Source organism: Akebia trifoliata, chromosome 11, assembly GCF_017979445.1.
Source record: "Akebia trifoliata isolate Shusen 1 chromosome 11, ASM1797944v1, whole genome shotgun sequence".
In the NCBI taxonomy this organism is placed as follows: domain Eukaryota; kingdom Viridiplantae; phylum Streptophyta; class Magnoliopsida; order Ranunculales; family Lardizabalaceae; genus Akebia; species Akebia trifoliata.
Window position 1 is genome coordinate 44,661,143 of NC_141385.1, and position 22,645 is coordinate 44,683,787.

Here is a 22,645-nt window from a genome sequence, read left to right on the forward strand (position 1 = left end):
AAATTGGATCTAGGGTTAATCCGAAAAACACTTCAACTTTTCCAACAACACTTTTCTATCAAGATTTGGGTTGGATTTTAGCTCAAATTCTATTTTCATTATTATTATTATTATTATATCTCAAATATGAATCCAACTAAACCAACTAATAATTTTCATGTATGAATCCTAGATTGGATCTATGTGGTTTGGATATCATGCACGATAGCTAAATATGAAATCAGAATAAGTGATTTAATATCTTTATGTTGTATAAGAAAAATAAATAAAGAAAAGTAGTTTTTTCAAGAAAATATACACATAGTTGGTTCATGATTTTTGCTCCAAATACTTGAAACATGTAGTCTTGGAATAGAAATTAATAATTGGTTTTCAATTCCAATTGCGTATCGTCTTGATGAGTATTGCTTTAGATAAAACACAAAGGAAACTACTATCATATAATTCTTATTAGTAAAACTCTCAACTAAAACAACTTCATTGCACCAACCAAACTTAAACCGATGAAACGAATCAAACTTGGATACTCAATTTGATGACCCACATGATCACAAATCGCATCTTCGACTTGGTTGGTGCAAATCCCATCTTTCTCAACCAACAAAGACATAAGAAGTTCAACAAAAAAAAAAACTTATTTGAACATAGGTGGAAGACTGATCATGGTCTCTCTAGTGCCAATCAAGCGCTTCAAGTTCTTCAACTGATCCATTACTTGTTTATACATTCTAACTCTAGCTACTGAAACTGTGAACATCATACTCTTTCTCAACCTTTTGAATTTCTTCCCAATCTTAACCTTCAATCTACAAATTCTCACTCTCAACGACGTTTGTTTTCTTCGTGAATTGGCTTGTTCGAGTACTTTGTAAATCAAGAACTGTGCTCGTCGATGAATTTGCTCTTCTGGGTCTTCAATCTCCATCTTTGAGTAACCATAAGGTCTACTTAGAAGACTCATTTACAATTAAGTAGAAAGAGAGAAGACTTGAGAAGGAGAGGAGGGGAGGGGTGAGGGACTGTTTTGAACTCTTGAGAGCTAAAATGGGTGAGGAGTTATATATATATATATTGATGATAGAAGAGTAGGTGTTGGTGGTGGGGTCATGAGGAGGCCATGTAGTGATCAAAGCCTGCATGTGGACTTGGATTTGGTAGAAAATAATTGAGAGAAGAAGGTATATGAGCTGGCATACCTTCATGGAGTAAACAAAATACCCCTAGAAATGCATAAAAAGGTACCCATTAGAATGTATTTTGGGAAATGAAACTAAATAATGAGTAGACTAAGAAAATATGGATGTATTTTATGAAATGGAGTGTATTATATTAAGTAAATTACCAAATATTTTCTTACCAAAAATTGCCAAATTTTAACTCCTTTACTTAAAGTTATGAATAACCCTTTTTGAAAGAGATTAAGAGCTAAAACTTGGTCAAACTTGTCGAAAGTCATGTATATCAAATGGTTTGTTTTGAATGAATGGTGGTGTGATACATGTTTGGAATTAGGCCCATCAATTAGGCAACCAAATCATTATTAATTTGGTATCAAGTGAGAATAAATTAGGGGGATAAAGGAAAATCAATATCATTATTTGGATGATAATGAGGGAAAATTGACAGGAAAATCCGATTTGAACGTGTTTAATTGCACAATTTACAGGAAAATTGATTTCCTTGAGAAAAACAAAATAATTTTCTCATTAAGGCAAAAATTTCCTATTCTAGAAAATAATATCCTAACTAATTGGGTATGATTTTTCTTCAAGACTCTTTTCTAAAGAATGTATGACCATGTAACTTTATGATTGGACGAAAAAAAGAAACAAACGAGTGTTGGGCGCAACAGTTAGAGCCTCTCTCCAAAAAGGAAAAGGTCTTGAGTTCAATCCCCCTCTTTGGCCACCCACAAGGATTTATCATGACTTACCTGATATTTGTGGTTTGTAGGGTATTGCATGTATCGGGGGATTTGGTGCTCTAAGAGGCCAATTGCTTCGCCTACTAGTCAAGCCTACAATCCGGACACCCCCGTCATCAACACAATAAATAAAAGATAGGCTGAAAAAAGAAAAAAGATTTCTTATGTACTTACACTTTTTAAATAATTTATCTTACTTATTTAATTTGATAAACAAATAAATCATGAATAATTTTAAGAACAAAAAGAAAGTCAAGCTACTTTGATTTTTCTCAAGGATTCGATAAATTTGTATAGAATTTAGGAATTATTCAAAGAATTACTTACTAGGAGTTTTCAAGAAAATGAATTACACATTGATGATGGTATATATTTATTGGGTGATTTAGACATACCCCCTTTATTTTGTGATTGATGAAATGCATTCCTTTGACCTCAGTCTTCTAAATAGACTAAGGGGGAAAGACTTAAATGCCCTCAACTTTAATGTATGGCAAAAAACCCAGATTTTTCTTTTCCAAATCTAATCATCTTCAAATTCTTCAACCTCCAAGACAATTTTAATCTATTCAACCTTATTTTCATAAGTAATTTTCTATCTTTCCTCTTTATGTAAAACATCCTAGATTTTTCTATCCAAAATTTCATCATTTATACTTCCTAAAAAATTGTATCTTTCCTTGAGATTTGAATGTTGATCAAGACTTGAAGTGGATACAATCTTAAGATAGATGATGAGGGATAAATTTTATATCCAAAAAAGTTGAAGATGACTAGGTTTTGGAGAGAAAAAAAATCTGGGTTTTTTATTAGAGATTAAAGATGAGAGCATTTCAGTCTTTTCTCCTTAGTCTATTTAAAAGACGGATGAGGTTAAGGGATGCATATCATGATTTTCAAAACATAGGAGGTATCTCTAATATTGAACAAAAAATAGGGGGTATGTCTAAATCACCCTAAATATATCCACCGACTTGATTGTAATAATGTTTAAAGTCTAGAGGTCTCTTATGGACATATATATTGTGAAAGTCAAAGAGAGAAGAAACCTGTAACTTGCCTTCTTTTTTTAAAGTAGTCGTCCATGATTTTCACAGCCTGGACGCATTAAAAAGTAGAAGAAAATGGGGAAGTCTCAACTGTTGATACTTGTACTTTAAAAGAGAAGGGGGACAACCCAAACCCATGTTTGGCATTGTGGTTGGGACATCAGCTCTCAATAATGAAACCAACTTATTATTATTTTTATTATTATTATTACTATTTGTTTAATAATGTCATATTTGGATATAGGAATTAATGGTTCTCTGTTTGGATATAAGCATAGAATAATGCTGAAGTTACCTCAGGCTAGAACCTCGTATCGTACTCCTTGACACAAAAGTGGATAGGAACCGTAAATGCTTTTCATCGTGAAAAGTATTTATGGTGTTCCCATATACTTTCACGCTAAGAAGTGCGATATGAGGTTCTAGCTTGAGGTCACTCCAGCACGACTCATAAGCATAGTTTATAATAGGATATAGAATAATGTTGAAGTGACCTCAAGATTGTACCTCATATTGCATATCGTGATGTGAAAGTGTGTGGGAACCATAAACATTTTTTTATTAAGATACAATTCAAAAACCATTTATGGTTCCTACACACTTTCATGTCAGATGTGTGATATGAGGTACAATCTTGAGGTTACTCTAGTGCAACTCTAGGATATAAGCATAGTTTTAAGACTCGACTCCACGCTCGAATTGAGTCAAGTAAAAATAAAACTTGTGACCTTAAAAATTGAACCTCACATCGCACACCCTGGCATGAAAGCCTATGGGTACCATAGGTGCTTTTCCTTACATATGAGTGAAAAAGCATCTATGATTCCTATCCACTTTCAAATCAAGATGTGCAATATGAGGTCACTCCAGTACGACTGATTGAAAATTACTAAAATTTCAATTATAAATAATGAATAAACTTCTTTTGACGTGAAAATGTATAAGAATTATAGAAGCTTTTATCGAGATATGAGTGAATTAGTATCTATGGTTCTTGTCCACTTTCATGTGAAGAAGTGCGATATGAGGTTCCAACTCATAAATAAAACACCGCTATAGATAAGAGTGTCCCGCAGAGAATATATCTAAAAAATTATGTCAACTTCTTTTGGGTGGTGGCATTTGATACTTAAAAACTGTTCAAGTAAATGTGTTCCTCATGTGATCTTCAAACAAATTATTTTATAATCACATAATTAATTATTCATTAAAAATTCAAATATTTTTATAAGTTTCGATGGTTTGGCGTAAGAGAGAGAAATATATTTGTGTGGGACCAAGAGCACGCGTGACTGTTGAGGTGTGGTGACATGGTGACAACTCACTTGTTTGACTATTTGGGAAGTTGGGGTGGGTGGGAGTGGGAAAGGGCGAAAGCTCTGCATGATGCTTAACTTGCGCTTCGGCTACTTTGTATGCACGTTTTAAAACTAGTCAAATCGATCCAATTAAAAACTTGTAGAGTCAACTCAAAACTCGGTTGAGACATCAAATGGTCATGGGTCCCATCATAGTTGTCCCCATTGATCATAATGCATCATCAATCAATCAATCATTTATCGTTGGATTGTTACATTGAGTGCTTAGCTTATTGAGAAAATTTGATGACCTCTTTCCTTGTGCAAGGAAGCAAAATGTAAATTAGGGGTTCAACTTGGTTCGGGTCTGAGCAAAATCATAATAGAACCGATCAAAATGGATTTCATCATATGAGAATCAAAATCGAACCAACCCAAACCGACCTTAATCCTATCTGGTTCGGTTCGATTCCATGGGTTACTAAGAGATTTATGGTTTGATCGTAAATCGCAGCCATAGCCACAATCTCAGTCGTAGAAAAAGAGAGAGACATGAACCTGCCATCGGTCACAGTCGCAAGTCGCAAGACGCAGTTGCAGGTCGCAATCGTAGAGAGAGAGAGAGAGAGAGAGAGAGAGAGATCGGTGGTTGGCTAGCAGCAAATTGCAGAGACGAGAGAGTGAGAGAGAGATCAACCGGTGGCAAGCTAGCAACCACTAACAGCAAGTCGCACTGTCGCAGAGACGAGAGAGAGAGATGGGTGTAAGGTTAGGTTTTGTAAAAATTAAAAATTAAATATAAATTTAATATTTTAATTTAAATTAATATTAATTAGATTTTCGATTTGATTCAATTTTTTATATTACCTGAATCGAAAACCTAACCGAATTCATCGATTTTTTATTTGTTAAACCCGAAATCGAACCGATACTAATATAAACCGAATCAAACCAATCCAAATTTCACAGTTTTGTTCGGTTCTCGATTTGAACCGAATTAAGTTGCACCCCTAATGTAAATGGTGCATTTTTTATCTCACACCATGTAGTATAAATTACCATGTCCTTCAAGATATGTTATCCAAATAATAGAATCAGGAGATGCACTGATCTGCTCACATGACATGCTTCAGAGGGTGATGTGGGTAGACGATAAGAGCTGCTTTTGCCACACCGATTCCTAGGTAAAATCACTACAGAATTGAACGTGGTGTGGCGTTAGCAAAAGTAGATGCGGCAATAGTAACCCTCGGACAATAATCCTCACAATCTAAGTATGGCCAATAGACCAGTTCAATTGATGTAAAGAGGCAAGACAAAGGGTATGGTCTAAAAGTTGGGATGAAAGATCACTTTCGGAGATTGTGCAATGCTGCAACTTCCACTCCACTAATAACAAAAACATCAATGCAAGATCACTCAGAGAGGAGTTCATGAAATATTAACTGGACCAACTAGACATTCAAACTTCATTTGAGATTAGGGAAAAAAAATCTATTAAATCGAAGGAGAGAGATTGCCATGATCTAATTGCCCACCAAATTAATTTGGCATATTCCCACAAATTTCTACAATTCGCTTTTTTTTCATGGATAGGTAAAAATAGATTTTATGCAACCATCCCTGAAAAGCTAAAACAGACCCAAAAAATTGCCTAAAAACAACGAACTACCATGTCCAAATTACAAACCCTCTCCCATCTTCCAACAAAATCTTCAAAGAAAGAGCCCCTTGACTTCTTTGTAGAGCTTACAAAAATGAAACACCAAAAGGGCACGGCTGGACGTAAAAATAGTGAGAACTATAGGTATATGGCCCACCTTAGGATAGAATAGGAAGTGACTAAAATTCTAATACCATTATAGAATTTTGAAATGATGCAAGTAATCGGGAAAATGTGGTCTTCCATGAAGTTCTATTAAATAAAGAACTAAGCAGTTACAACTAAGTAAACTAAGACAGTAGTAATCAAGTCTTTTTAAGAAATAGGTACCCTTCATACTAAGTCAACACCAAACTGTGAAAATTTCATCGATTGGTTTTAATTCTAAATTCAAACACACTCAGGAAAATCACATGAGAGAGAGAGAGAGAGAGAATCCATAAAACAACCAGCACGAAGCTGACACCAGTGCGTGCGCCTTTGTCCGAGAAGCTTCATAGAAAGGCGGCTAATACCCGACGGTAGATTGCAATCAACCTGATTCCATTGCATTGCTCCCCTCTTTAAATAATCACTTAGCCGATTAAGACTGTTCAGAGACAGCAGATCACTGCACAATGAAAATATAATAAGTATTGCATTAAACACTATATGCACCAATATATCATATACATAAATGAGGGAGTGTGAATGTGGGCGTCCGGGTGGGTCCAGACCTATCAAAAAATTATTGAAAGGCCTGAGCCCGACCTATTGACACCCCTAAACAGAAGCAACTAGGACTAATCAACCACAATGAAATCTATATAAACCAACGGCAGAAACCGACAAACTTAACCACGGATCTAGACAACAGAAAGTAATTGACTAGACAAGAATTACTCTCCTTTGATGGGTGAATAGAAGTCATCTAGAACGGGTTTTCATTAACATGATACACTACTCGAATTAAACAAACAAGGCTGCCCGACACCAGTCAAAAAACCAGCAAAGTCTGGAAGAATGTTTAGTCTAAATATTTTGAAGCGGTGGGGCACATTATCCACAATCTAGACCAGACCTGATTCTTAATCAGGTATGGAGGGGGACCCAACCCTGACCCAAGGCAATTGAATCAGATCAGAACTCAAATGTTGTTAAATAGCATATGTGGCCATGTGCAACCAGCACGTGCTGTTTGTGTATGCGATTTCGCATATCACATATGCGGTGGCATATGCGGCAAAAAATAAATAAACAAATCTGACCATTGGACAGTATGCTACTGCACAAAAAAATATGCCATTGCATATGCTGCAAAAAAAAAAAAATATGACTGTTGGACAGTATGCCATCGCATACTACAATATGCATCGTATACAAAAATATGTCATCACATATTTGTCAGATGGCATATTTTTGGATATGCGATTTTTGTTTTTAAAATAGCATATGCGGCCGCATTTGACAACACTGGATCAGATATCAAGTCTCCAGCTGTTTGAAGCAGATTCTTCTGCCTAGGGTTTGCACTACAGCACTTGTTACATGAATCTGCACTTTGGGAGCTAGATATTGTCCAACTTGTGTTCATATCTCAACATATGCAAAATCCTTTCCCGATAGATTTGTGTTCTTATCACGACAGATCGCACATCTACATTGGAAAGTAACACAATCTTATTTCATCAAATTCTACTCATGTAACTTTATGCTTCTAAATCGGTATATTTTTCTGTATTTACTTTTAAGTGTTGGACTATTATGGAGTTCAGTATAATTGCATAACCAGGTTGATTGAGTCAATCAATTGGTGTTTGATAATCACAATGATTATTGATCCATATTGGTGGATGGTCGCATCTCATTCGTATTACCAGAGGATGGCCAAATTCAACTGCACATATACCAACTCAACCTTCCAAAAGAAAAGAAAAAATAATAATAATCATAAATATTGGCACCATTTGCATCACAAAGAAAAACATGATTGATAAAATATCAGTACAATGATAATATTAAATCTTCAAAGTTACTTAAAATAAGATCGAAATAATAAAAATTTATATTCCCATTTATAAAGGAAATAATATAAGGAAGCGTCTATTTGCACACACCAAAAGTACTCTACACACACTTATCAGTATACACACCTAAAAATGTAAATAATTCTCAATACACAATTAAATGAAATTCTCAATGCACATACAATTGAACCACCAAATGAAATAAATGTTATTCTCATTGCACACAGACCAAACATTGACGCAAACCCTAAAACCACCAAAAACACAAAGCTTCTGGTCTCTAAACCTTCATTTCATTTCAAATATCTGGTCTCTGTGATCATGACGGTTACAAATACCACACAATGAAATAAAAGTATTCATCAAAGATAAATGATCATTTAATTGTTTTAAATTTCTTTGAAAACTCTAGATTTATTATGATGTTGTAAAATACTCGAATAAGGTGTCTACATGGTGTATTCAAAGTCCTTGAAATGTTATTGTGCTAGATAATATATTCATAGTTGTCAGTTTGTTCAGCAATCCAGTACCGAACATTATAAAGAACCTTCGGTACTCACCTATCGAACAGAAGCAGAGATAAGTACATTTATGAATTTCCTGTTTGGTACACAAATACTGAAACTCATGTTTTGAATTCGGCAGATATGTGCCGAATGTTCTTATCAACACTCGGTACAGTAACCAAACAGAAAAATACCAATCGGCACACCATGTAATAGTTCTGTTCGGTACCACAGTACCGAAACTTATTGTTCGAGTTTGGTGACTATGTACCGAATGTCTTTAATAACAGTCAGTGGGAGGATACTGAACAGAAGTATCCTTAACCATATATCCAACCCAAAAAATATCATAATCTTTTAACCATACCGGACACCATATCTTTACAAGTAATAATAATAATACACTGAAATGTTTACAATATATCCAACCCAAAAAATTAATGGCTCACATGCCTCAAAAAACATGGCACATGAATAACAACTTTCTAAACCTATTATAAACTCAATTTGAACACTCCTAAGCACTTCCCATTATAGCTTAAAGAATAAAAACGAATTTAGACAAACAAATAGAAACTAAACAAAATAAAAACTTCTTAAAGTAACTATGAAATAGAAATCCTACTAGAATTAGAAAATAGAAACATACCCTACAAGAATAAGAAACTATTTAAGACTCAAACTAGAATTGTAGATGTCCTACATCACAAGTAGTGAATGACTATAACTAAAACTTCAATACCTAAATAATTCACCCAAAGACTTGAGACCAAACCAGTAAGATTAATGTCTACTTATACCTATGAGACAACCATACAATAAATAGAAATAAAAAGGGATGAGAGAATCTCCAAGTCACAAGAAGAGCCAAGGGTTTTTGCTGATTAAAGAACTAACCAGTTCAAGCACGCATGAAAAGAAGTCATTCTCTATTTATTCACATAATGGATGTGTGCCAAAGAATCACTCTCCCATTGATGAGGTACATACAGAGTTTTTTTAGATAATATTCTTGACTTGTCACAGTCCTATGGTAACTTAAACCTAAATTGATTTAAAGTAAGACTAGCATCAGAATAAGCTCTTCCATAGTACCCCAATTTTAGCAAAACTACCAAGAAACCATCAACCTCTGAGAAAGGTTTATGTTGAGCCCAAAAGATAAACATAAATAGAAGAACAACTCAAATATATAGATAGTGGAATGGAAAAATGTTTTGAAAAGAGAGTACCAAATTTCAGCAGAGGAAAACATCTTTAGCAAACTTGTATTATCAATAGATGCAGTGCAATAACAAATTACTGGAAAGGGCAAGCAAACACATTGGACTCATACCTGCTGTTGTTGGTAATTTCCATACCCAGGATATGCTCCATAAGCGTACATGTTTGGATCTTGAGGAGGAGGAGCATATCCATAGCCTTCATAACCTTGGCTGTATCCATAGTATCCCCCATTCCACTGGTTTGGATCTGCCTGTGGCTGAACCAATCCAGCCGATGAGTCCTGTAAATTTGCCAGATTCATTAAAACATGTGCATTTACACGCACTCAAGTCTAAAATATGTAATGTTAGAAGCTAGGTATGATCTAAACAACCTGTTTGTTTGAAGGACTACGTCCCCATGAAAGTCGAATGTTTTGGCCACCCAATTGGGTTCCATTCAACATCAGTAAAGCCTCCTCTGCACAAGCCCTAAAGAACAATATATAGGAAAAGCAGTAACGCATCACAAAAATTAGAGGTTCTGATACTTCAATAACACAGATAGCTCCAATGATGAGGAAATAATTGCTTACCTGTTGGCAAATTGAACAAAACCACAACGTTTTCCTACTGGAATTTTCACATGGACCAATAGCCCGAATTGACTAAAAACTTGTCTCAAATGGTCTTCAGTAACATTTGAATCCAAACCTCCAACAAATATCTGCACCAAAAAAAAAAAAAAAAAACATTTATACGAGTCAAATTGATGTAATGAGAAGTGCTTCCACAGAAAAAAAAAAAGGACGAAGTACCCACAGTAGTATTATTTGGATCATTCTCGTTTTGAGCTCCTTGAGACTGGTAAGAAGCTGCAAATAACAAATACAGGTAAAAAAAATAAACGCAAAGCTCACATGTACCATTCAAGATCTAGTCAAGTTGATAAAACTTAACAAAAGAGGAGAGGAATACCAATAGGACAGAATACCTGCCTAAGATAATGTGTTGAGAAGCGCAATGACTTATCCAATATCTGTTATCAGAGATAGTTTTATTTCTTTGTTTATTTTCTATCGTGTCCTTTTTCATCTTTTCCTATTTATCATGTAATATATAAATAGGAATGAAGAAATAATAAGCATATTTTTCTGGAATTTCTTCTCCTCTAATCCCTAGATCAATTTCTACATGGTATTAAAGCTCTGGTGACAACCGAGAAGATCAAAGAGAGTTCCAAAGCAAGTAGAGGTTCAATCTCCAACCTTTTGCAGCCCTCAGACTGTCGCCCACCCTCCTAGGGTTGTTGCCAGCCACACAAACCCTAGGTGCTGCCGCAAGTCAGCAGCCACCACCTAGGGTTGTCACCAGCCCCTCAACAGCCTCCTAGGGATGTCGCAAGTCAGCAGCACCTCTCCTAGGGGCTGTCGCACCATTTCAGCCACCTCCTAGGGCGGTCTCCCGCCACCTAAGGTTGCCTCCAATCACCTAGGGATGCCTCGAGTCACCTAGGTTTATAGATCTCCATCGGATCATTCCTCACACCTAATTGGCGGCTATAGCAGCCTATGTCACAGTTGTAATAGCCTTCAAGGTCAGATTGTCCTTCTTTCATCAGGAGTGCGGAGATAGATCCCCATCTGATGTTATACATGGTTCATTAGTGTTTCCGAGTAATCTCCCGTGTGATCTAGATTTTATGTGAGTAGTTTATTTCTCCGAAGTAATGTCAAAAGTAACTTCAGGACAATCTATCAATGGTGATTTTGGATCCTCTCAAGTTAGAGATGAAAATCCAAACCTCCAAATCACCATAGTCAAGTTTGATGGCACAAACTACCTGGAGTGGGCTCAGTCTACGAAACTAGCCATCCATGAAAGACAGAAGGTGGGCTATTTGAATGAGAAAGAGAAACAACCCAATGTATCAGATCCTACATACGAATCATGGGATGCTGAGAACGCTTTGGTTATGTCTTGGTTGTTGCATTCAATGCAACCTCATATTAATAGAGGCTACATTTTTTGAAGACAACACAACAAATTTGGGAATCAGCGACTAAAACCTATTCTCAAGCTCAGAATAGTGCTAGAATCTATCAGTTAGAACATAATATATCGTATCTCAAATAGGAGAAGAAGACATTGTCAGGCTATTTTCTGAATTGCACAGCATGTGGGAAGAGCTCGATCACTATTTACCCTTCAACAGGGAAAGCTATAAAGTTTGTGCACAGTTCAACAAACATGTTGAGACACGTCGTACATTTCAATTTCTCGACGATTTGAATCCCGAATTTGAGATAGTTAGAGTTCAAATTCTGAACAAGGATCCTCTACCTCCTTTGAACATTGTGTACTCTTATGTTCAAAGTGAGGAAAGTCAACATTTGACTATGGGACATCTAGATATTCCTGAGTGATAGATTTGACATGGCAGCTAGTAGACAAGAAGAAGTACAAGCTCCGACAGTGAAGAAGTTTGATAAATCCACCCAGGCGCCAAATAGCAGAAAGAGACCGAAGTGCAACCACTATGAAAATTTTGGGCATATTCGAGCAAAGTGTTGGAACTTGATAGGTCGTCCTGACTCATTCCAGTCTAAGGACAGATTCCTTAGCTCATCATGCTTCCAATGCTGACATACTCAATGATTCTCCGAGTTCTGAGCTACCGCCTCCAGCAATATATGCACTATTCTCTCAGGAGGATATTATTCGTTTGAGGGCTCTTTTGGATCGTTCCACTGCGACCTCTTCCTTCGCACACACAAGTACCCCTGCCACTACTCATCATGTTTCCTCATCTCAATCTAACTTTTGGATTCTTAATTCAGAAGCTTCAGATAACATGACAGGTATGTCTCCATTCTTTCAATCTTATAGCCCATGTTCAAGCAAGGACAAAGTCTGTCTAGCTGATGGTTCCTTATCATCCTAAACCGGTAAAGACACCATCACGATTCCTCAAGATTTCTTTATCTAATGTTTTACATGTTCATAATCTCACTACTAATCTTGTGTTTGTTAGTAGTGTTACAAAAAATCTAAATTATCGCGTAACATTCTTTCCCTCTCATTGTGTCTTTCAAGATTTGACAATGACTAGGGTGATTGGCAGTGGTCGTGAAACAGATGGCTTGTACCTTTTCAACATCCCAACGTCTCAACACATTCCACATGCTTATGCTTCTCAGAGTAGTAAGATAGTCAATAAATCTCGAATAATGCAATGGCATATTCGATTGGGTTATGTTTCTTTTAAATATTTACAGCGTTTGTTTCTTTTTTTGTTTCAGTCTCTATCATTGTCAGAGTTACAAAGTGAAGTTTGTCAATTGTCAAAGTATTGTCGTTCTTCTTATCCAACAAGTTTAACTATAAGAAGTTCATCTTTATTTTCTCTTATGCATTCTGATGTTTGGGGGCCACCCCTTCTTACTTCTTTGTTGGATTTTCGCTATTTTGATACTTTGTGGATGAGTATTGCATATGTACATGGGTGTACTTAAAGAAAAGCAAAGATGATGTCTATTCCATATTCTAAGGTTTTGCATTCGATATTTCCAACTCAATTTGGAGTAAAGATCAAAATCCTCCGCTCTGATAAAGGTGGAGAGTATTCTTATGGAGGTTTGAAACAATTTTGTGCTATTCAAAGGATAGAACAACAAACCTCATGTGTTTCTACACCCCAACAAAATGGTATTGCCGAAAGAAAAAATCGTCATTTGTTGGAATTAAGAAGAGCTTTGTCGATTAGGATGAGCATTCCTAAGTATTTCTGGTTTGAAACAGTTCTTACTGCATGTTACATTATCAATCGCACTCCCTCTAGTGTCTTGAACTTCCAACCTCCTCTGTTGTTCCTTGCTCCTGATGGTCCTTTATTTTTTGTAGTTCCACATGTCTTTGGGTGCATTTGTTTTACTCATATCTCCAGTCCTGCTTACACTAAACTTGATCCTAAGACGTTAAAGTGTGTTTATTGGTTATTCTAACTCTCAGAAGGGTTATATATGTTATCATCCACCTACCTAACGTCAATTTCTTTTTTATTTTCTTTTTTTTATCGATAAAAATAATTTTATTAATCAATGCCAACGAGGGGAGTCGAGGAGACCGACCCAAAACAAAGAAAGGGAACAAAGCAAAAAAGATTTAGAAGACCCACACGAGACCAACAAATTACTCTCGCGACAAAGAACAAACTATATCCCACCTCACAACAAAATCTTCAAAGAAAACCCCTCTAAACTCCATATAAAGTTTGCTCCAAGAAAACATAAGCTCCAAAATGAAGAGAACTAATCCATTCAACATCAATTTCACACAATGGACATCACGTTCTTTGAAGACTAGTGTTACTTTCCTAGCCCTGATTGACAATTTCTTTAGGGGGAGTGGTTTCATCCATCCACTAATCATGAGTCCCTTCCGGAGTCATATTTCCTAATTTTATTACATTTACCAATTATTTCAGAATCTAATGTGAAAGTTGTGCGACCAATCGAATAGGTGCCTAATAGTTTTGGATGCACTTACATTAGAAAGGGAAAACAAACCATTGTTGATCCACCATACCACACCACTGAGCCAAATCCAGTTTCTTCAGATTCCAATGTTCTCATTACTCATCAGAAAGATAAACGTACTTGTACTTTGCATCCTATTTCTCAGTTTGTTTCTTACCATGATGTGTCTCCATCCTATCACTCATTTGTAGCTACTGTCTTCTGTTTCCATCCCATCTAGCATGAAAGAAGCTCTCTCTAATCCCAAGTGGAAACAGGCTATGGATGAGGAACTGAGAGCTTTAACAAAGAATGATACTAAGGAGTTAGTGTCATTTTCACAGAGAAAGAAATTTGTTGCTGCAGGTGGGTGTTTACAGTGAAGTACAAGTTAGATGGATAGATTGATAAGTACAAGGCTAGGTTGGTTACCAAGGACTATGCCCAAACTTACGACATCGACTATCAAAAATCCTTTGCCCCGGTAGCCAAAATAAATTGTATTCGTGTCCTCTCTTTGGCAGCAAGCTTCTCTTGGGAGCTTCACCAATTAGATGTGAAAAATGCCTTCTTGCATCGTTATTTGCAGGAAGAAATCTATATGGATACTCCTCCAGGAATTCTCTTTTCCAATGTTGATGGGAAAGTGTACCGTCTAAAGAAGTCCTTATATGGTCTCAAACAATCCCTGAGAATGGTTTGAGCGATTCCGCTCTATTATGCATGATGTAAGTTAAAAACAACGTCAGGCAGATCGTACACTATTTTTCAAGCATAGTAGACCTTAAACTACAATCCTTATAGCGTATGTTGACGATATTATCATAACAAGAAATTGCCCTATTGAGATCCAAACATTGAAACGTCTTCTTAGAAATCGCTTTGAAGTAAAAGACCTTGGACTTCTGAAATATTTTTGAGTATTGATGTAGCTTGCTCCAAGACAAATATTTTTATCTCACAGCGCAAGCATGTGTTAGATCTGCTCCAAGAAGTTGGCAAACTTGGGGCTAAACCAACTAATACTTTAATTGAGCCAAATCACCAATAGAGTGAAAGTGATAGTGAAGCCCTTGAAGATATCAATCGTTATCAACGTTTGGTTGGTAAGCTCATCTACCTATCTCTTACGCAACCTGACATTACCAATGCAGTAAGCGTTGTTAACCAATTCATGCATGCCCCTCGTACGACACATCTTGATGTTGTCGTACACATCCTTCGCTATTTGAAAGGATGTCTGGGGAAAGACTAACTATTCCGTTCACATGGTCACGTGCGTGTGGAAGCATGGACAAATGCTGATTGGGCAGGTTCTATTACTGATCACCGTTCAACTTTTGAGTATTACACTATGATGGGTGGTAATTTAATAACTTGATGCAGTAAGAAATAGTCTGTTGTTGCTCGCTCAAGTGCGGAAGCTAAGTTCCGAACCATGCCTCTTGGCATGTGTGAGTTACTTTCGTTAAGACTTTTACTTCATGAGCTAGATTGTTGACCTCCTACGTCTTTTCAGTTGTACTATGATAATAAGACGACCATTAACATAATTCATAATCCAGTTCAACATGATCACACCAAGCATATTGAGATCAACCGACATTTCATCCAGGAGAAAGTTACTCCCGGTGACATCTACACAATTTTTGTTCATACAACACAACAGTTAGCCGATATCCTCACCAAAACCTGCCAGTTTTGACAATCTTATGGGCAAGCTGGGCATGTGTAATATCTTTGCACCAGCTTGAGGGGGGTGTTATCAGTGATAGTTTTATTTATTTGTTTATTTTCTATCATGTCCTTTTTCGTCTTTTCCTATTTATCATGTAATTTATAAATAGGAATGAAGAAATAATAAACATACTCTTCTGGAATTTCTTCTTCTCTTCTTCTTCTCTACACCCTAGATCAATTTCTACATTATCATTATGTCATAAACCAAACAAAAGAAATGCCTAATAGACCTAACCAACTTGGTTGTGACTAATAATACATCTTGATATTTATTTTACATGGAAGCTAGACTTCAACCTATAACCTCAAAGAATACATCATGATACTGGGGTTCAGCATAACCTTCTGCCATATGAACAGCACGTCAATTTTCTCAGGGGCAAAATTCACCAACTCATAATCACATTTACTACAGCTATATCAATTATTTTCCATTTTAACAACAGATATACTAATACAAAAATAAACGACAGATACCAAGTCCCAAACTTTTTGATAACCCAAATTTGTGTGGCATCTCACAGGAAATAATCCAAAGACAACATGTTAGACAGCAGGAAAAAAAATAAACAGATTTTTACTTGCTTTACAGTAAACATAACGATAGATATCAGGTTTACATGACCATTCACAATATTTTCAAGGTACCCAGAAGGCCAGAACCAACTGTAGGCACACCCCTAAAAAATATTTCAGCCGGCAGCATCACCAAGAAGTCAAATGAATCAGGAAAAAGTTTTACAGTAATATTTGACATCATATATCAAGCAGCACGTACAGACACCTCATCATAACCAAAGACAATTCTTTACAATGCTAAAATTTAATGAAATTTCTAGGATCAATTGTTGGCACAAGACGGATGCTCAGTAACGAAATACAAAGACTGTTTATCATACTGTTCTTTGGTTCCCCATGACATTAGGGCCTGTATCTTTGATGACTTTGGATTTAAATAAAATTTAGTCAGTCTATAGCTCTCTTTCTGTTGGAAATGCTCCTTGACCTCTCGAGTCATTGAAGCTTTATTAGTATTACTTTTTTTTCTTTTCTTCCTCAATAAATCTCATTTTACTAATATTTAAAATAAAATAAAAAACTAAAATAAAATATAAAAAATTGACTCATAAAGTAACACAATCAAATGCAAATGAAGCTAAGAGAATGCGGTTGATTAGTATCACATTGAATATCTTGAGAACAATACAAAGAATGGAGAGAATGCTATTATCTAATTAAATCATGAAGTCCAAATCTCGGTTCCTCAAGCCATGATTAGGCAGCTTTCAGATATCCCTGATTATTTTCAAGTCAACTTTCTGTTTTCTTTTTTTGCTGACATGCTTACGGACATTTAAATATATTTTAATATGTTGTTCAAACAATACAGTAACTCACAATGACAACTTCCTATGATTTTCTCTAGAAGTACACAATCAGTTTTGACACTCGGAATTGAATAAAGTAGCCATAAGCCGGTGTGCAGCCAACAAAAATGTTATGAAACAAAGTTTGTCAGGGGTAAATGCATGCCATAAGGACCTTTAATTTTAAATAGGCCCTAGGATAACCTCAAATTGTTAACCAAGAAGAAATGAGATGGTCAACAGTTACTATTTTCAGGGGAAAATAAAGCTTCAGAGAACAGGAACCTCTCAAACTTGACATTGTACAATTCCCCCAATTTCAAACCCTCCCTAGATCCATTCTTTGAATAGTTAGACAAGGGGACAAAATGTAACTTGGTCAATCTCCTAATTCCCAAGACTCCTCCAAAAGAACCCAAGTTACATGATCGCCATCAGATTAAATCAATTTGTCATCACTGCAACTTTCCTTTGTGACAAATAAAGGAAATTTAGAAAGGATGTGCACAATTAGGAGTCCATGCACTTAATGCATTGCGATAAACATAACTTAACAACCTTCAACCCAACCTGTATCTTTTACCTAATGATACCCTTGTGAAGTCTTTGCATAGTTTATGAATGTTAATCCTGAACCATATACATTCCCAAGCAGATTCTAGGGTAACTTGATTCTTTCAAATACTAGGACCAAACTTGTTATCTAAACTTTATCCCAATTATTGGGGTTAACAATATGAATCTTATTTTGCACATGTTTATCATCATAATTCATGCCAAAAGAGGTTTAAAACTGAAAATTTGATGTTATTGCACAGCTAACAAAAATCAGAATAAGCTTTTGGATTTTTCCATTTTACAGAGATTTTAGATTTACATCCCTATGAGATTAACGAAATTAGAGGCCTCCCTGGGCACGAAATGCAAAGTGAAGCTTACCCTCCTTGACCAAAAGTATGTGTCACTGCCTGACAATGAGATAACAGAGAAGTTGAAATATTATGTGAAATGTTAAAAATACTCTTCGAAGAGAAATTACTAAAAGGCCATTAGATATTCTGAAAAACAAAGAAGATTAAAATGATTTTCATTAGGATTTTGTTCAATTCATTCTTTAGGGTTTGTTATCCATTAGGATTCGTCATTGAATCAGATTATCATCTAGGGTTTTCATTAAATAATACCCAATCCTTCATCTTCTCCGCATTTCATCATTAACCACATCTTAAAGTAATCATGTGAAATCGAACTTAAAACTTTTCATTTTGTGCAATGGATCATAGTGAAATCCAACCAAGTTCATACAAATATTTTTACCTCAAAATCTCCATTTCCTAACAAGAAATAAAAGCTATGCCAAGGGAGAGGGGGTTAGCACTAGTTTAATATTTAATTCTTGTAAGTGTAACTCAAAAGTATTGCCCCTTCTGTTAATATTAAATTGGTGTAACCCCCGTGCACAGAACTGAAAGACCCTAATTTTTATTTTAGTATTTTTTTTAGAAAATGGAGATTAAGTTAAATATGTGTAGGAACTCATCTAAGTGCTTTCATCATCATCCATTGCACGGAATAAGAGGTTTTGAGCTCAATATCACATGATAACTTTAAGATAACCAAGGAGGTCGTGAATGGCAACAAATAAGAAGAGGTAGAAAGAATGAAGGATGGGAACTATCAGATAAGGCAATTCCTAACAAAAATTAAGAACAAAGAATCAACTCCATTTGATACAATTTGACGAAGAAAACATTGAAGGATGAAATTATTCAGTGAAGAAGCCGAAATACACCCAATTTTTAACTTCTCTTTTTTTTTTTTTTAATTAGGATGGCAATTTAGTAATTTCAGTCTTGATAGAGAATTTTGGACATTCTGCATAAATCTTGAAATTCTCCAACATTGCGTCGTCAATCAACGACACCAACTTTTGGTGGAGAGGGTAAGCCTGATCTTGCATTTCGCAGTGGGGGGGTTATAACCAATTTCTAAAATATCATAGGGGTAAAACCTAAAATCCCTCTCTTCATTTGGGTGGGGGAAAGGGAGAAAATCAAAAGCTAGAGAAGAAAGATTCATGATCCTTATATATCCAAAGAAGAAAAAAGGACAGTTCCATATCATATAAATCTAGTATACCTTTAATCACACCATTGCATTCCAAATCCAGGAAAAAAGAAATTGCCAATGGGTATCTAGCAAACTAAAGTGAATCACATCCAACAGAAATCACATAATTGTACGAGTACATAACCATATTTAACTGGAAATAATGTAGGTCTTTTCTCATAATCAAAAGCATCCTCGTAAAAAACGATAAGCAGCAGCAGCAGGGAAGAAGATGTTCACCTAAAAGGGAACTAAATAAGAAATGCCAAAAGAAACCTAACCTAGGAAGGAGAAAATAGTGCTACATGCAGACAAGTGCAAAACATGGCTGCTAGTTGTGGCTTAGGCAGTCGGAATTCAGCAACAAAAACTGCTACTTGAACTCCAGAATGGCCTCTTCTTGTAAAATGAAAACTGGAAATATGAATAAGAAATGGAAATGGGAAAGGGGGGGAACCCCATACTACATTATATAATATAATTGCGCAAAAGGAATTGATGCACAACAAATTAAAGCAGTAATTCCTGAAGACTTAAGAAAGAAACCGATAAAAGGAAAATAAAATTTTGAAACATCGAAGGAAATGTAATGTGGCTGCAGATCTTGTAATATAAAAAACCGGAAAGACTAATTCGAGAATGTAGCATTAAGCCACTGAAATGTGAAATTAAGGACATTTATGAAAACAAAACAAAAAACTGACCTAACAGAGGCCACGCACTAAAGGGGAATGCGTTTCAGCTGAAATCAGTTCCAGGCCCCCATAGAGAGAGCCTCTTGGCATCCTGCTTTGAGACAACATGAGTTTTATAAGTGTATGGAATTTGAACAGCATTTAATGTGCCCAATTTACAAAGGAAAATACTGGAAGGAAATGAATTCGTAAACTGCCGCTTATCTTCAAGTGAAAAACTGAAGGAAAAGTAACCTAAGAACACCGTTTAGTGGATTCAGCCTCAAACACTCGAACAAATTCCCCAAAAGATACTACTAAAAATATTGAAGCATCGAAAACAAACAAGAGCAACATTGACCTTTTAAATAGCAAAATAATTCCCTTTAAACTTGTCAAACTCGTATGCACTAATTAAAGCAACATTAGCAGAAACAATGATGCAACGTAAGATCAACCAACACATGCATCAATGCAACACATACCTTTTGGATACTGTTGCTGACCACCCATGTTCTTTTTGGTGGTGGCCGAGCCAATACGCATAGGCCTCGTTGAACAGAACATTCCATTCATTTCAGTCATGGCACGTAATTGCTCACTTTCATCTCCAAACCTAACAAACCCATATCCCTTCGAACGGCCAGTGGTTCTATCAGTAACAACTTTTGCACCCTTAATAGAGGGATAGTGACTGCTGAATGTCTCTTGCAAAACATAATCTGTAACATCAGAAGCCAAATCACCAACAAATATCGTAAAGTCCGCACTATCATCAGGACGCTTCTCCCCCGCACCAAAAGAAGCCCAGTTCAATCTGAAACTTTGCTCAACATTGGGCATAACTGCGCCATTATATGTCTGCAAAATTCTTTCTGCAGTAGCACGAGTTGCGAACTCGATAAACCCATAACCCTCCGATTGACCAGTTTGCTTATTGCGGATAACTTTCACTGAAGTGACCTGTACACAGAAAAGACAATGTCATGAACCAAGAATACAAAACCATAAATAAAAATAGAACAAACGTAAATAATTCAATACAACTACTGCATATGATAAAAGTTCAATATTCATTTGATCAGTAAACCAGACTATTACTGCTCGGGTAGAATCAGGATATCACTACCAAAAAAGTGACCCATTTTTCTCACTTCTCTTTTATTAAAGATAAAAAAACATAAATGGCTAGAATTAGTAAAAGAAATGGATGGATCATGAATAAAATACATCGACATGAGGAATTGGGTTCTCCTTGGAGGGGTTGAGTTCATTCTGGGGGAAATTCAAAGAGCCAGATTATGGCACTGGAAAGAATATAGGTTGGGAAGGTAGTCAATCTAGCTTGTTGTATGGATTAGACTTACAAAAAAGGCATCATGAAAGAGAAATCAGGTGTAAGGGAGGGATAGAGGTACCTCCATCTCCGTATCATATATAACACAACACAAAAAACTCCATTACAATATTTTACCAAAAAAAAAAAAAAAAATGGAGATGATTTTTCATTACATCTTGATTTCAGGAGCTGAGTCCAAATGATGTCTCTCTTTCATTGTTGAAAAAATCAATCTTTACGGCATAAAGATTGAATTTTTCGTCTATCCATTACCGCTTTTACTGTGTATTGGGGAATCTGGAAAGAAACATACATCATAATGTTTGCTTCAAGAGATTGTGATCAATATCGTGGATTAATTATTATTGGGCTAAGACGTTCCCGGAATCTAGGGGTTTATTTTTTGAATGATTTTCTTTTTAGATGGGATGAAGGTTTGTTGTCTCTTTGCCTCAACAACCCATTATAATAGAATAACTAAAAGCTCAACTTAGAGATTTATACAAGAAACCCATACTTACAAAATTAACTTTCTACGAGGAAAATCAGCAAATATAATGAAATCAATAACAAACAACCAAGTTTTTATATTTCTTATAACCAAGCAAATATACATAAAAGATACAGAAACAAAGGTTACCTCGCCTGTGTGAGCGAAACAGCCATTCAAATAGCTCTCCTCCATCCAATACTGCAAGTCTCCGATCCAAAGTGTGCGGATCTCATCCGCACTCGTAGGCTGAGAAGAGGGGTACTGTTGCTGGTGTTGGGGCTGAGATTGAGGCGGCGCTTGCGCCTGGGGTGGTTGCTGTTGGTTCCATACGGGTGGGGCCTGATGCTGCTGAGGTGTCATCATCATCCACTGTTGCTGTTGTTGTTGTTGATCCATAGTTGGTGGTGCCATCGAAGGAGGAACAACGCCTTGTGCTGGTTGCATCATCTTCGAAAACCCTAAAAAAATTGTAGAAATAAAAACCTAAAACCCTAGAAAATTGCAGGATTGTAAGATTAGGGGACAGAGGGGTGCGTGATATGTGAAACCCTAACCCTATAAAAGCAACGAGAGAGAGAGATTTCTAAAGGGAGGATGACGAGCGAAAGAGATAAGGGTGTCCAAACTACTCAGTACTAACGTAACGTCACTCGAGTTGTTAAAAAGATCTTTAGTCAACTCGATAACTCACGACTCTGTGCGGTGAGTCAACTCAACACATATTAGATTTATTAATGAAAGTAATGTTTTAT

At 36.1% G+C, this 22,645-nt stretch overlaps 2 protein-coding genes across 6 annotated transcripts; both read right to left on the reverse strand.

Annotated features, from left to right (window-relative positions):
- Positions 1 to 416: 416 nt before the first annotated feature.
- LOC147391980 (uncharacterized) lies at positions 417 to 1,240 on the reverse strand. Its single transcript, XM_086460000.1, has one exon. It carries the CDS (start codon positions 959 to 961, stop codon positions 635 to 637), a length of 327 nt encoding a protein of 108 aa, XP_086316126.1. The 5' UTR covers positions 962 to 1,240; the 3' UTR covers positions 417 to 634.
- A 4,915-nt stretch (positions 1,241 to 6,155) lies between these two features.
- Positions 6,156 to 22,527, reverse strand: LOC147391981 (polyadenylate-binding protein RBP45-like). 5 transcript variants are annotated; one of them, XM_086417107.1, is made up of 7 exons: positions 22,041 to 22,523; positions 20,547 to 21,024; positions 10,477 to 10,529; positions 10,251 to 10,381; positions 10,050 to 10,146; positions 9,786 to 9,956; positions 6,156 to 6,544 (listed from the first exon to the last, which is right to left on the reverse strand). In XM_086417107.1, exons 1-7 carry the CDS (start codon positions 22,338 to 22,340, stop codon positions 6,542 to 6,544), a joined length of 1,233 nt encoding a protein of 410 aa, XP_086273233.1. In that variant the 5' UTR covers positions 22,341 to 22,523; the 3' UTR covers positions 6,156 to 6,541. The 5 variants fall into 5 exon arrangements, 4 of the variants coding, with proteins under 4 accessions (XP_086273233.1, XP_086273232.1, XP_086273234.1 ...); XM_086417106.1 differs by lacking the exon at positions 6,156 to 6,544 and having other exon boundaries at positions 9,780 to 9,956; positions 22,041 to 22,524; XR_015170221.1 differs by lacking the exons at positions 6,156 to 6,544; positions 9,786 to 9,956; positions 10,050 to 10,146 and adding an exon at positions 20,092 to 20,173 and having other exon boundaries at positions 10,295 to 10,381; positions 22,041 to 22,526.
- Between the last annotated feature and the right edge of the window lie 118 nt (positions 22,528 to 22,645).

What these genes read in the sequence shown, in the direction of transcription:
- LOC147391980 (XM_086460000.1), bottom strand. Translation starts at nt 961, where the DNA reads ATGAGTCTTCTAAGTAGACCTTATGGTTACTCAAAGATGGAGATTGAA.
- LOC147391981 (XM_086417106.1), bottom strand. Translation starts at nt 22,340, where the DNA reads ATGATGCAACCAGCACAAGGCGTTGTTCCTCCTTCGATGGCACCACCA. An exon ending in GTTTCGCTCACACAGGCGAG is followed by an intron (nt 21,025 to 22,040) that starts GTAACCTTTGTT and finishes TTCTGTGTACAG; the next exon opens with GTCACTTCAGTGAAAGTTAT. An exon ending in TTTGTTCAATTTGCCAACAG is followed by an intron (nt 10,147 to 10,250) that starts GTAAGCAATTAT and finishes ATTGTTCTTTAG; the next exon opens with GGCTTGTGCAGAGGAGGCTT.